Source organism: Gymnoscopelus microlampas (genome assembly GCF_963454915.1).
Source record: "Gymnoscopelus microlampas genome assembly, chromosome: 14".
Taxonomy (NCBI): Eukaryota; Metazoa; Chordata; class Actinopteri; order Myctophiformes; family Myctophidae; genus Gymnoscopelus; species Gymnoscopelus microlampas.
In genome coordinates this window covers 31,725,063-31,739,055 of record NC_139951.1, presented here as the reverse complement: position 1 = coordinate 31,739,055, position 13,993 = coordinate 31,725,063, and the positions used below count along the sequence as shown (strand labels likewise).

General features: G+C 41.6%; 1 protein-coding gene across 2 annotated transcripts in view; it reads left to right on the top strand.

Annotated features, from left to right (window-relative positions):
- slc39a11 (solute carrier family 39, member 11) overlaps positions 1-13,993 on the top strand; it is a 118,606-nt gene that overhangs the window by 79,673 nt on the left and 24,940 nt on the right. The window contains exon 5 of one of the 2 annotated variants that reach the window (XM_084079246.1): positions 4,026-4,146. In XM_084079246.1, the coding sequence (XP_083935372.1) occupies positions 4,026-4,146 (121 nt within the window). Of the gene's footprint in view, positions 1-4,025; positions 4,171-13,993 lie in introns of both variants that reach the window. The other variant, XM_084079245.1, reaches the window with a different exon arrangement.

Sequence of the window (13,993 nt, the reverse complement as noted above, 5' to 3'; positions counted from 1 at the left end):
GCGAGGATTTAAAATATATATTCTGGCTGTCTGTTCTATGGCTCCAGACCATGTCTGTCCCTCATCCATCTATCTATCTGACTGACTGAGGTATCTCCAGAGGAGGTGCCCACTCTACATTGATTCACATCACATCTTCACCTGTGGTTTTTGTTCACCTTTATTGCCCATTAGAATAATATAATTTGAATGTCTAAATTATAAAATAATGGCAATGTAATTTGTATGGTGCATAAGGGTGTATGTCTGTCATTAATGTTCCCAATATTGCGTATAACCTACTCACTTTTATTGTGCGCATGGATCAGATATTGTTGTGTTGCCATATACATTTCTCAATAGGCTACACATTGCTTGATTGTGAATATTTACAACAGTTTCAAAAGAAACTCATTCACCGAAAATACCAGTCGTGTGTTCCAGTGACAGACACACACACACACACACACACACTGTCTGACTGGGCGCACGTGAATATTTTAGAAAAAAGTAATTTTGGGGGTGAACTATTCCTGTAAAAGTACACTATCCAAAGGCTACAGGCCTGATCGAATTTTAGGCTAAATTGTGTATGAAATTCGACACTTGGGCCCCTATTCTCAGTGAACTTTGAACAAACCGCTAGTTACGGATTGCGGACTAGGCAAGAGGCGTTGCCCCGCAAAATTTGGTATTCTGTGGTAAAAAGCAAAGCAAAAAAGCAAAGTTTGTTTACCCAGGGTGTTGGACTAAGTGCGGAACTTATTTACAGCCAGACCCTGCATGGAAGCCTTGCTCAAGGGCTATTCAGCGGTGATTCATGATTGATGTGATGAATTGGGGAATCGAACTAGGGACCTTCCGGTATCAAGGCCGCCCCTCTAACCACTAGGCCACCGTTGCGGGGTACTCCTCCCCCCGCAAAACACCTGCGCTACCCGTTACATTATGCATAGGTGTGGTTTGGGCGTTACAATGATAAAACCAATCACCGTGCCAGAAGCCATTGCCTTTAAGAGAAGACTGCGCTAGCCGTCTTCCCCAATCCAATATATGCTCTAGCCCATCTCCCCCTCTGCACTGTTGCCTGGTCTGATTATTATAAGCCACATTGGGCTTGTTTTCCTTCTTTTTTATTTTATTTATCCAAATACATTTTTATATTAATTTGTAGCCTATTGTGTTAACAATAAGTGTGTATTAGTCAGATCCGGAATAGTATTATGAAACTTAAAGCCATTTAAAATATTTATACTATTGGTACACACCGGCTGCTCCCAAATAATTAATTACATCATGTTGCCACAACGCTCCTACAGGCACCCATGGACCTCCAGCTGGTCGACCACAGGGCTGGGCGGTGGTACACTGACATACAGTAGCACATGGGTATAATAAATGGGACAGTTTTAGGAAAGGTCTGTACTCACTTTGGCTGTTATTGTTCTATTTCCACCATTCTAATGGATTCCAGGGGTGTGTAAACAGGGGTGTGAAGGTGCTCCATAGTTTCCTCTAAAGTGACGCAGTTAAAGTTAACTTATACATCCATATTGTCCCCGTTATCTTTCATCATCCACCTTTGTTCAGTAATCCCGAACAGAGCTACACTTTAAGTTTACATCAATCATAGCCTCTCAAACCCAGACACATTGCTGCGAACCGCGGTTTGGGTGGGTTCGGGTCAATCAAATATAATTATTAATTAATATCGGATAAACCGCGGGTGAAATATTGCGGTAAATAAATTAATGACATCTAATAGCCTATATCTATCCATAAAATAGCTAAATCTCTGCGTGCTTGTGTCTGTGTGAGTGTGTAGAGCAGTGTGCGATGCGATGACAAAATGCATTGATTTAGCCTATGGAATGTCGGTGCGTCTTTTTTCTTTTTTTAAAACCGGTGCTATAGCAGTGTGCTCTGTATGTTGGATGCAGTGGTGGAAAAAGAACTCAAATTCTTTACTTAAGTAAAAGTACCGATACTGCAATATAGAAATACTCTGTTACAAGTAAAAGTCCAGAATTCAAAATTTACTTGAGTAAAAGTACAAAAGTATTGGCATCAAAATGTACTTAAAGTATCAAAAGTAAAAGTACTAAAATATTTGAAAATAGCAGATCTACAAGCTCTCAACACGTCCACCGTTGAGAGCTTGTAGATCGGCTATTTTCACAATATTTATCTGTGGAACCGAGTCAAACAAAATGGGGGGGGTCCCCAGTTCAAATATGGTTATTTTGGGGGGTCGATGGCCGGAAAAGATTGAGAACCTTTAACAGTAAACATGAACGTAGCGTTTACGTGGGGAATATAATAATAATAATATAATATATATAATATATAATATAATATTCACCCGCAGCATGGGTTTAACGAGACAGCAGCCAAAATGAAAATCACACTAGATGATCCGATCATCTTATAAAAAATGTAAGTGCTTAAGATTTTAGCCCAAACCCAACGGGACCCGACCCAGCCCGTCGGCACCGGCTGGGCCGGGTCGACTTTTTTTTTTATCCAAATAAATTCATATATTAATTCATATGTCGCGTATTGTGGTCCCAATAAGCAACGGCTTTCCAAGAGTATATGAAAGCCATTTAAAATAGTTATACTCTTACACAGCTGTTGCCAAATAATTAATCATCAGGGCAGAAGCGCAAAAGTCAAATCAATCAATCAGCCAGCTGTTTTCTGTCACTGCGCGGCACTCTTTAAAGTTTAAACCAACATGACATATAGAATTGATCTTCAGACAAATTGGATTATTTCTTCAAATGACAAGAGCAGGCAGCGGGCAGTACGAGGTAACATTGGATGTCAATTCAATTCAATTTTATTATAGTGTCAAATCACAACAAGTTGTCTCAAGACACTTTACATGTAGAGAAGAGACCCGACAGTCCCACCCTGAACAAGCAATTTTGCGACAGTGGCAACGAAAAACTCCCTGTTTCCCATCAAACAAAGTAATCCAAACTGTTTTATACTGCTTATTTTGCTTGCTGAAAGCATGATTTTATTAAGACATGACAGCAATATGGAAAAAAAGAAAATATCTCAATTAAAAGTATATTTCGTATAATAACCGAATATCATTCTTAAAATGGTTATGGGGCAGTGTATATATTTATATAGCACTTATATAGGGTGGAATGACTCCTGTTCTTAAGAATTACCAAGATTTAATGCAGCAATTAAGCTTCTTTAGAAAAATGACTGACGGGCTGGGCTGGGTCTAATTTGTCAATTATTAGTTGAGCCGGGCTAAAATATTTAGGGGATATGAAAGCTCTAGTTAGTAGTTTGAAGTGCTCATGTGGCCTTATAGTTGATTCTTTTTGTTTTCATAGACCTGCGGTTGCTTTTTTATCGCCAAGGCTGCATGGCAACAGGGCTCATGGTCCAACGCACAAAGCCATTGCAGTGTCTGTGTGCACTTGGCGGGTGGTTTCAGAAACGGGCGGGTGCTTTTAGAATGCACTATCCCCCCCCCCCCAAAGCCGTACCCATGTGTGTCTGCAGAATGGCAATGTGGGGGATATAGCAACAACAACGCCCACGGCCACACCTCCACGCGCAACTAACGGCGTCGGCATAATGGGGGACGGGTAGCGCAGGTGCCAGCAGGTGCTAGAATAACATATTGGGGCCGCGCAGCTCCAGACCAAGGGCCCCAGAATGGGGCCCTTGGTCTGCTAGAACATAGCTACTACCCAGATGAGAGTCATACCCAGATGACCCGGAAGTCCAACCACTTTGCGTTTGTATTAGTTAAGGATATATATTTTAAGTGACATTTTTCACAAGTCATCATATGTCCTTTTTTAAATATTGTAATGAATATCATATCATGCACTTGTTATCGCGACATTATCGTATCGTACGTTTATGATCCTTAGAAAATACCGTCATGGTACGTGTGCAAACTGAGTGAATTACCACAATACTACATATGAATTTAATATAGCTCTGCACTGTTGTCAACCCAAGTGTTTGTTTCCCTCTCTCTCTCTCTCTCTCTCTCTCTGTCTCTGCAGGGCATAGGAGCAGATCCCCACACTGCCTTGGCCCTGCCCCCTGACTCTAAGTTGCTCAAAGAGAAAGCAGAGGAGGCCTCAGTCCTGCCCTCGGACCCAGAGGAGATGACCATCAGGATAGGTAGAGGCGCAGGACACATTCCAGGCAAGGCCTCCCCTTCATATGCCCCACCTCAACCTAACCCCAACCACAGACTTCTGTGCAAACAAACAGACAGACAAAAGCGCTGGGCGATACTACACCAGATATTCGCTCATGTCAGCGTCTAAAACTCTAGCCTTAAGCTTCGTTGATGGCTACCTGCTTTCTGCTAATACATTTTCTTCTTCTAATGTGTCTGCCGTTTTATATTTCTTGGGTCTTTACTTGGCTTTTCCTATCCGTCGCAGGCCTGCTTCTTCACGGCAGGAACGAGTGTAGAAGTCTCCCTTCAGGTGTCTAATCCTGTTTTAATGCTGCAGGAAAACGCTCTCTTCAGTGTTAACACAGTGCAACCAATTGAGCTTTTGAATAACGCAAAATGTATGACTTGCCAGTATTGTGCCTTTTTGATTGCAGCGGCTTAAAGGGAAGTAGAGTTGTGCGAGCCTCTTGGAGATTAAAAGCATGAAGTGGGACTTCAACAACGGCTATATCAGAGAAATACTAATCCAAGGGCAGAATGTGGCCGAATTTTCTTTATTACCCTAACCCCATTTCAGTGACAGTTCCGCTTAATAACAAATGTGTTTGCCCTGCAAATCATCAAAGAAAGTAATAATTAGTAATCATAACATTTTCTGCTCAGCCGTTTATTATATTTCCTCCATTTTTACCGTTTAAACTCTGTTACTTTCTGGCATTGAATCTGAGCCATTGGTGTTTCTGTGGTGTGGAAAACTCTCTAGATTATAAACCTGGTAATGGGTTTCTTGTACTACCCTCTCTCTCACTCCCTGACACACACACACACACGCACACGCACACGCACACGCACACACACACACACACACACAAGCATGTTCACACATGCATGCATAAACCCTCTTTTCAAAGTTATTTTTCAACATGCACAGGAAATAACTGATAACAGATCCCTGTCAAAATCTCTCTCATGTGCACATGCCATGAATGGAAATGTGTGTGTGTGTGTGTGTGTGTGTGTGTGTGTGTGTGTGTGTGTGTGTGTGTGTGTGTGTGTGTGTGTGTGTGTGTGTGTGTGTGTGTGTGTGTGTGTGTGTGTGTGTGTGTGTGTGTGTGTGTGTGTGTGTGTGTGTGTGCCTCAGTGAACATGAAATATGTATTTTATATTGGTTCTTCCCTGTTAATAGGGGAGATGTTGTCAGTGCCACTGGCGATTGTTATCGTGAAAATCTGTCACATTAATTAGCAGAGTCAAATGAGTGGAAAGATTGAATCTATAGCGTTATATGGTGTATATGTAATTGTGTGTTTGTGTGTGTGTGATTTAATCGCATTCCCTGTTGCTATGGTTACATACTTTCTATTGGCTGTTTTTAGCCCCACTAGCGTTAGGCTCTAATAGGATGGCAATGTCTGTCCATCTGTCCTAAACAAAATATCTCAAAAACTCCTGAATAGATTGCAATAGAATTTTCTGTGCAACTGGACATTTCCTCTAGTGTTAACTTTAGACCAAATTTGCCACTAGAACCTTTTTGCCCACGAGTCAGCGCACCACATTGTAAGGATGACAATGTCAATATGGTCTGGTTGGGTGTAAGGAGCAGCACAGTCTCTAGTGTATGTTGGTCTTTTAAACTCATATGCCTCTAGTTTCAGGGTGGCGCCTTGGTATTGCTGGCCCTAAGCATGCTCATTATATTGGAATTCAATGCCAAATATATTCCAAGGTTTCGATGTTTAGTTTTAGTTTATTTATACAAGCAGGCTGTATGAGATCGGCTTCTTTCTCTGTGACAACTCCCTCGAGGGCTTGGTGCATTGTTAGTCACTGCTCATAAAGAGCGATGCGCATCAAATCTGACCGCATCATTTCAGTGACATTTGAATTCATCTGATGTCAAAAAGTATGACAGCATCCCCGAATTGAATGAGGACGAAAACTAATTTGATAGTGGGGAAAACTTTTTTTGGGGTTGATGGGATTTGTTCCATGACCAAGAAGGCGCATGGCGCTCCAACAATGGAATTTTAACTACTACACTACATCTGGGCAAATTTGCTGAACAAGCATGTACTTTTTCTCAGAGGCGTACGGTCATTGGGGCCAACGAGGCCATGGCCCGGTCTGTGTAAACCCTGATCCGCCAGGGGGAAACAACAAAAAATCAACATAACAACATTAGCAGCCCCTCACCCTATAAGTAGCCTTTGTTTTCAAGTGGGGCTCATTTGCATTCGGCCGAATTGTTAATGAGTGGCCATTAGAAAACCAGTTTCGCCGTCAAACCGGTTCTCCATTGCGCAGAGACGAGCACCTCTTTCCATTCAGAAATGTAATAGAAGAAGAACCGTCGTCCCAAAACACCCTGCCCCGGGTCTAAACCGGCGGCCTCGGTCCGCGGAAAAAATGGGGCAGTGTGTTTTGGGACGAGCGTTCCGTTTTCCACCCGGAATAGCTTGGTAATTCTCAATAGACTTATCAGCCGTTGTTGCAGCGGTTAAGATTCTGGCCCGGTCAAAGTTAGAATTCACCATACGCCAGTGCTTTTTCTAACTGTATAGTGTGGTAAATAAAACATTTGGCATGGGCTAAAGTTCCTGCGCACCGTGGAGACTAGGGGATCGAATGCTATGGAGTGCATCTGGCTTGGCCGGGCATTCCAACAAACACAATTGGCTGTGTTTGCAGTAGCTGGACGGGGAGGGTGTTTAGCCTTTTCTTCTGGCCTGGATTATTTAGATTTTTGTCAGATCATTCATGTATCAGAAACATTTTTCAATGTCATTCCTAGGACCAACCAGTCTGAAGACCAACTAATAGGGGTCAGCAGTGACAGTGGTTTAGAGAAAACAGGGGATTGGCATAATGACTAAATTGGGAGAAAAAGGTGAAAAGAGAAAGAGTTCTGTAAAATAATTCGATTTTCATCACTCATGCCACTTGTCAGGTTTCCTTAAACCAGTGAAAGTTGACTTGAGCGCACACACTCTTTTTTAGCAGTGCCTTGCTTCACTCTCACACCATTGCACACACATAATAATATAATATGATTGTAAATGCTGGATATTCAAATAATGCAAAACAACTAAACAAAACAGTACTTATTTTAGTATTTGCCTTGCTCCCAACATTAATTTGAGCAGTTTCGGGATATAAGGAGTGGAAGTAGTCCTCCCTGGTAAACACACCTAAACTCCCTATAAACAATTACAAGGATATTTATATCATCAAGATACATTTAATTTCAAAACAAAGACAATGTACATTTATAGCCCAATATATTGTACTCGAACAACTGGCAATACAGAGTGTACATCTAGCAGCTTCCTCCACTCCTGTCATCACTTCTCATTTTAAGTCACATTACATACATTACATATAATTATGTTGGGGGGGGGGGGGGGGGGGGGTGATATTGTTGTGTAGATATGGACTAGTATGTAAAAGTCAGAAGTTGGCCCCATATCTGTTGCCCTATCTTTAAAATAGAAACACACTCTTCCACAGACACCATCGTAAGATAAAGGTTTTAGAAGCCTGCTGCAAAGATAGTTTGTGGTACCTCTATGTGTGTGTGTGTGTGTGTGTGTGTGTGTGTGTGTGTGTGTGTGTGTGTGTGTGTGTGTGTGTGTGTGTGTGTGTGTGTGTGTGTGTGTGTGTGTGTGTGTGTGTGTGTGTGTGTGTGTGTGTGTGTGTGCGTGCGTGCGTGCGTGCGTGCGTGCGTGCGTGCGTGCTTTGTTGTGTTTGTTTGTTTGTTTGTTTGTTTTTTGGAGATCTTACCCCCCCCCCCCCCCCCCAGGCTGTGTATGTCTGTACCAGAAGGGGGGATGTGGGCAATACCAATGAGTGTACACATTCACATAAATACCACACACAAGCTTATTAAATCCCAAACACAGTGTGATGCTGTCTGCGTCCTGAATCCTCATGGCATGAATTTGTAACTAGGGCAACACACACACACACACACGCACACGCACGCACGCGCGCACACACACACACACACACACACACACACACACACACACACACACACACACACACACACACACACACTGACATACATAGACACGCATGCACAAAGGCACAATCTCAAATGAACACACATTTGTATAGATTAGTCATTTACGAACACACACACACACACACACACACACACACACACACACACACACACAGATAAACACGTCACTTCCATTATTTTCTCTTTTCTCTTCCATCTTCAATTATCTGCTTTGCAATGATTGGTTGTTTGATATTGGTTGGTGTTTCCTCTGGGTTTCCAGTCTGCCTGTCTAACATTTGGGGGCTAAATTGTTCTCATCCTCTGCTTGGCTTCTTAATTTAAGGGAATAGTGGTGAAATCTTTTGTTCTCCTGTGTTGATTTGAAGGCTCACACCTTTGTAATGATAGTGTTTTCACTCAAGAGTTCTCAGCCATCATAGAAGATAAGCTCAACATCATTGGATCCAATTGATTTGTGTGGTATATGAATGTGGATGGTATGTATTGCCTTTTATTTTTTTTATTTTTAACCAGAGGATCACTATGCATGAGTACTATTTTGTACTCACTTACTGTATCTCATGAAGGCAAAAGTCAAACTGCTTGTTTCCCTGTTGACATCTGCCTGTAGATATACATTGGTTTTCCTTTAATAAGCGTCACTTTTATGCACATTTTTTGAAACTTCACAGCTTCCTTGCCCGGAGGTACAGTATAGATTTCTAGTGTGGGAATACTAATATGGCTTTTTCAATATCGTTCTGAGGCCATGCAGTGACGGAGTCGTGTGAACAGTTAGGTTGTGTTTCTGTTAGCAGTGGACCTGGAATCAGGAGTAGGAAATCCATACGAACATTTTCCGTGTTGTGGCAGCAAATGACTAATGACATTACGAAGACATACAGCAAGTCAACCAAAGTTGTAACCAAGATACCCAATATCTGGTACAAAACCACCTGAATCCGGCATCACATCAGCATGTGATGTCATTCGAGGATATATACTGTAGAAGAGAATTGCACAGTGCAAGTCCTCTGGATGTGCATTGTGCAATGATATCCTACCATATCATAGGAGAGTCTACAAGAGTCCATACGGGAATGTTATTAGTCTATACTTTCTATTTTCATACCAAACAGCCATCAATTTGAACAGCTCATAGCCCCATTGCGGCCACCGAGTGACGGTGCCCAGCAGCTTTCACAGTACTGACGTCCTCCAAATGAGCAACGGTGCCCAGTAGCAAACGCGCTACTACAGTCCATCACCGTTTGCAGGGCCCTAGGCTCATGTTCGACATACTGTATTCCAGAGTGATTTACGACCACTCGCGGCAATATTTACTGAATAAAGGAAGCATTTCTTCACTTGACATTTAACTATCCAGAAGTTCTCATTAAATTTGTAGATTGCCTATTTTTAGCAAAGAGATTTGGTGTAGAGGGAAAAAAGGAGGAGACCAAGAATAGACCCCTGGTAAACAAAGCATATAAGTGGTTAAGTGGGAGGGAACATACAGTGCAATTAGTCATCCCGTGTGGGGCTGCATGGCTAAGTGTGTGGCAAATCCATTTGACATCCATTCGCCCCGGTGTCGTGCAAAAATAGCGATGTGACGCGCTGTGAGCTTGTAGTTCGGGTATGTTCTGTATTTATTCAAATCTATTATTTTATTAAAATTGATTACTCTTTACTGCCAAGGTTTGTAGCTGACAAATGCTGAGAAACATTGAAAACATTGTACTGTATACTGTAGATCTGTACTGTTTCCCTCAATTATTGAGCCATTTGATTTTGGGAGGAACTGTGTACACACTAGAGACACACACACACACACACACACACACACACACACACACACACACACACACACACACACACACACACACACAACTGCCACTTCATTTTCATTCGTAATGCATGTCCGCCAATAAATAATTAATTCCCTATTTGGAGGAATCAAAATGTGCCCGCAGCACTCATGTTTATTTCCTCAGATTGAATTATGTACTGTGCAACATGGTGAAATTCAATGTTAAGTCTCTGGGTACGGAGTTTGCAAAACAGGAGCCTCTAGTCCAGGCTCTGTTCATTGCTCAGCCCACAATGTTTTTCTGATCACGTAGCTGGAACCTCCCATCAAGCGTGCAGCGCCGTGCACCAACAGTTTAAGTTAACCTTCTCAGTTGTGTGAAACTACTCTGTGAAAAATGCAACACATGCTGTACCAAATGCATGTTAATGTTTTTGTCAGCTGAAATCACTTTTAATAATTTACTGGTTGGTGAAGCCAGTAAAGTGGAGCCCAAAATAGATTAACATTACTTTCATTGCGGAACCTCACTCTGAAGCTATCTATCTGACTGTCTGTACGTCTGACTATCAACTAGCCTGTGTGGTGTGTGTAGTTCTGTGGAATGCCACAGAAAAGACATTTTATCGCTTTAGCTTGCATCATAAAATTATGAAAAAATATTAAAACAATACTTAACATGTGAGCTCTGATTTGGGGGTCAGTTTATACTTTTACTTTATCCCCCAAAAATCCCACAAGATTTCTTAATCGATCTGAAACTTTAACCACTTAAACCCTACATGCTGTATGTACTTAGTTGACTGGGGACATCAGTCCGTACCTTTTTTCTCTACACCAAATCTCTGAACCAAAAATAGAAGATCTACAATGCAACACGTTGTCTCTGCCCCGTACAGCAGTACTGACTCTACTGTAGCCATGAACAGCTGCCTCTTGAGGTCATCTCCCATCTCAGATTTCCACACTTTTCCTCATCCTATACAAGGCATTCCAGGCAACTGCCACCTGGACCTTCAGACCATGTTCCATCGAGGTAGTCCAGGCAGGCACTGAGATATTTGAAGTTCTGTACTACCTGAATTGTCTGAAGGAAGGCGAACAAAAATAAGTTTTACTCTTATGAACCTGTACACAAGATGTAGCAATAAAGCACAACCTTGAACCTCCCTTGAGCACTGTCCCAATAGCGGTAGCAATGGATTTTGTCCTCCGCGTTACTTTTCAGAAAAAGGTAAAAAGAACCTGTGTTCCAATAGTTATTTAGTCACAAGCTCCTGTTAATACTTTTAATTGTTCAATATTTATAAAACCCACAGACACATTAATCACTTTAATTTAGAGGGATATTTCACTATAAAACGTGTTTGGGGTCATTTTAATGTCTACTCAGGCTTTTGTGAGTACCCCAGACAGTTTTTAAGTTGCTTGATTCAGTATTTAAATATTTGATATTCATTTGATCAGACAAGCCCCCTTCCTATACAAACCCATTGTACCTTCAAACTCCATTTTAATCATAGATAGATTCTTCAAAAACACCCAGTCCATGGTTCTGGTGACTTATATTGTTCTTCTAAATTAGAAGGACAATATCAGTCACCAGAACCAAGGATGGGTGACTAATGCGTGAGGGGGCAATGTTTTTTCAATTAATAAAAAAATGTAATACAATTTTTAAAAAAAAGAAAAAAGTTATAGAAAAAACATGGCCCCCTCACATATTAGGAGGGCAGTATGAGTCACCAGAACCAAGGATGGGTGTCCATGAATCTCTCGTGGTTAAAATTGAGTTTTGAAGTTACATTGGGTTTGTATAGGAATCAGAATCAGGTTCATTGTCACAGGTTTACAAGGTAAAAAAGTGTGTGAAATTTGCTTTCGTACATCGTTCCCATCACAACGTTATTTCCATATGAAAATGATGACATTGAGCATAGCAGCAATGTATACTGTGCATGATATACTTATTATATACTCATTGAGTGCCATTAACGTGTTTCACATGTTTTTACTGCTATGGCTCAACGTGCCAATGACGTGTTTGACGTGTTTTTGAAAAAATAGTAAAAAAAAAACATGACCAGAACCCAAGATATCATCATCTGAAGATTTGCAGCTCCATCCACTCCTTTTTTAACTTAGAAATGAAAAAGGCTGTATCTCGCTTCCTAAGCACTTTTTGTTTTCTGTGAAAAAAACACTGGGACAACATAATATAGAAATATTTTTTGCTTATTCGTTTCTGTTCTTTTACATACTCATAGGTAGCACAATTAAGTGCCAGAATTGACAAACGTTTAAAAAAAAAAAAAAATCACACCCAGTGTGAAGTGGGCGGTGTGTGGTCATCACAACATGACTCACTTAAAAAAAAAGGGAAAATGACTTTTTTTTAAGTCCATACTGCTATTCATAGGGCTGCACATGTGTCATGTGTTTCGCTAGCCAATCACAGTCCTGAATTTGCAAAGTCAGCCAATCATGACTTTGCAAAAGTATAGATTTGCATTGACTGTGGAAGGGTTAGGGTTGTAGACTGCGTTGTAGACTATTGGCCAATCACAATGCAGGATTGGTCAGTGTCCAAAACTCACTTATAGGGGGCGGTTACACCGCCCCAAAAAATCTGGCACTCAATGAGTTAAGGTGCTTAGAGAAAAAAAAAGAAAAAGACAAAAATAAGTCATTGCGTTATAGGGAATCGCAGTTCCCGCCCACTTCCTGGTGCCGGAAGTAAATACTCAATGCATTTTTCCCATTGACTTTTCCAAAAATATTTATATCAATTCATTTAAGCCTAGAATCAAGCTATCCAGGATCCTGGTGAATCATGACCATAAAACGTTTGATTCTGTGAAAAAACTTTTTTGAAAACGGCAAAACAAAGGGTATTTATTAAATATAGTATATCATATTATTAAATATAAAATTAGAAAAATCACAGAAAAAAAGGTTTTATGGTCATGATTCACCAGGATCCTGGATGGCTTGATTCTAGGCTTAAATGAATTGATATAAATATTTTTGGAAAAGTCAATGGGAAAAATGCATTGAGTATTTACTTCCGGCACCAGGAAGTGGGCGGAACTGCGATGCCCTATACATGGGATTAAGGTGCAACGTGTCAGTGCGCGTCGACCGCATAATCGACATAAGGTGGACTGACCCTGGTATAATCCTCAAGTAGTTCCATGAGGGAGAGCAAAAAAAAAAGTCACTTTGTACCTGGTGTAATCCACAGCTGGGTCCAAGGAAGAGCTAAATCCAAGTTATTTTGTCCCTGGTCCACAGGTGTGTTCAAGGAAGAGCAAAAAGGTCTGAGACCAGCTAGACAGTACCGCCTATTGTCAGGCTGCTGAACAAGGCTCATGCCTCATTCAGCAGCCGGATTAAAAGTGCACCAGAACCTGGTGGTGCTACTCTTGATACTGCGGTAGGGCCCCTTGCCAGGTCGCGGTCGTTGTAGGGTTTGAACAGTTTGTGGGTGGTGCTTGTCCTTGATGATGCGCTTGGCTTTGACCACACGCTGGGTTAGAGGGTTCTCCTCGGCTGGTGCTGCTGATGGCCCCGCTTGGCTGCCGTGGTTGGAGCTGGTCTCAAACCGGCCGTAGTGTCCACGTCGCCAGATCTGAAACCAGCGTCCCGTTCATGCAGATGTACACGTCCAGTACTCTGCTGTCCATCATGGTTTCTGATTGGGATAGATCCGAACTGCATTTTTTGGAACTATGTTGTCTATGCATTTACTGATGAAGCCAGTGACTGAGTCTGAGAATTAATTGATATTATTCCCAGCGGCGTTCTTAAAAATCCCCCAGTCAGTCTGGTAAAAACAGGATTGTAGCATAGCGTCTGTGTCCTCAGACCAGATTCGGATCTCCTTCTCCCTTTTTAGCCTTATGTTTGTAGGCCGGTAGCAGCTGGATATCCAGCTGCTACCGGCAACATATCCAAATCAAGTCTTAATGTCTAAATACTGAATCAAGCAACTTAAAAAACTGTCTGGGGTGCTCACAAA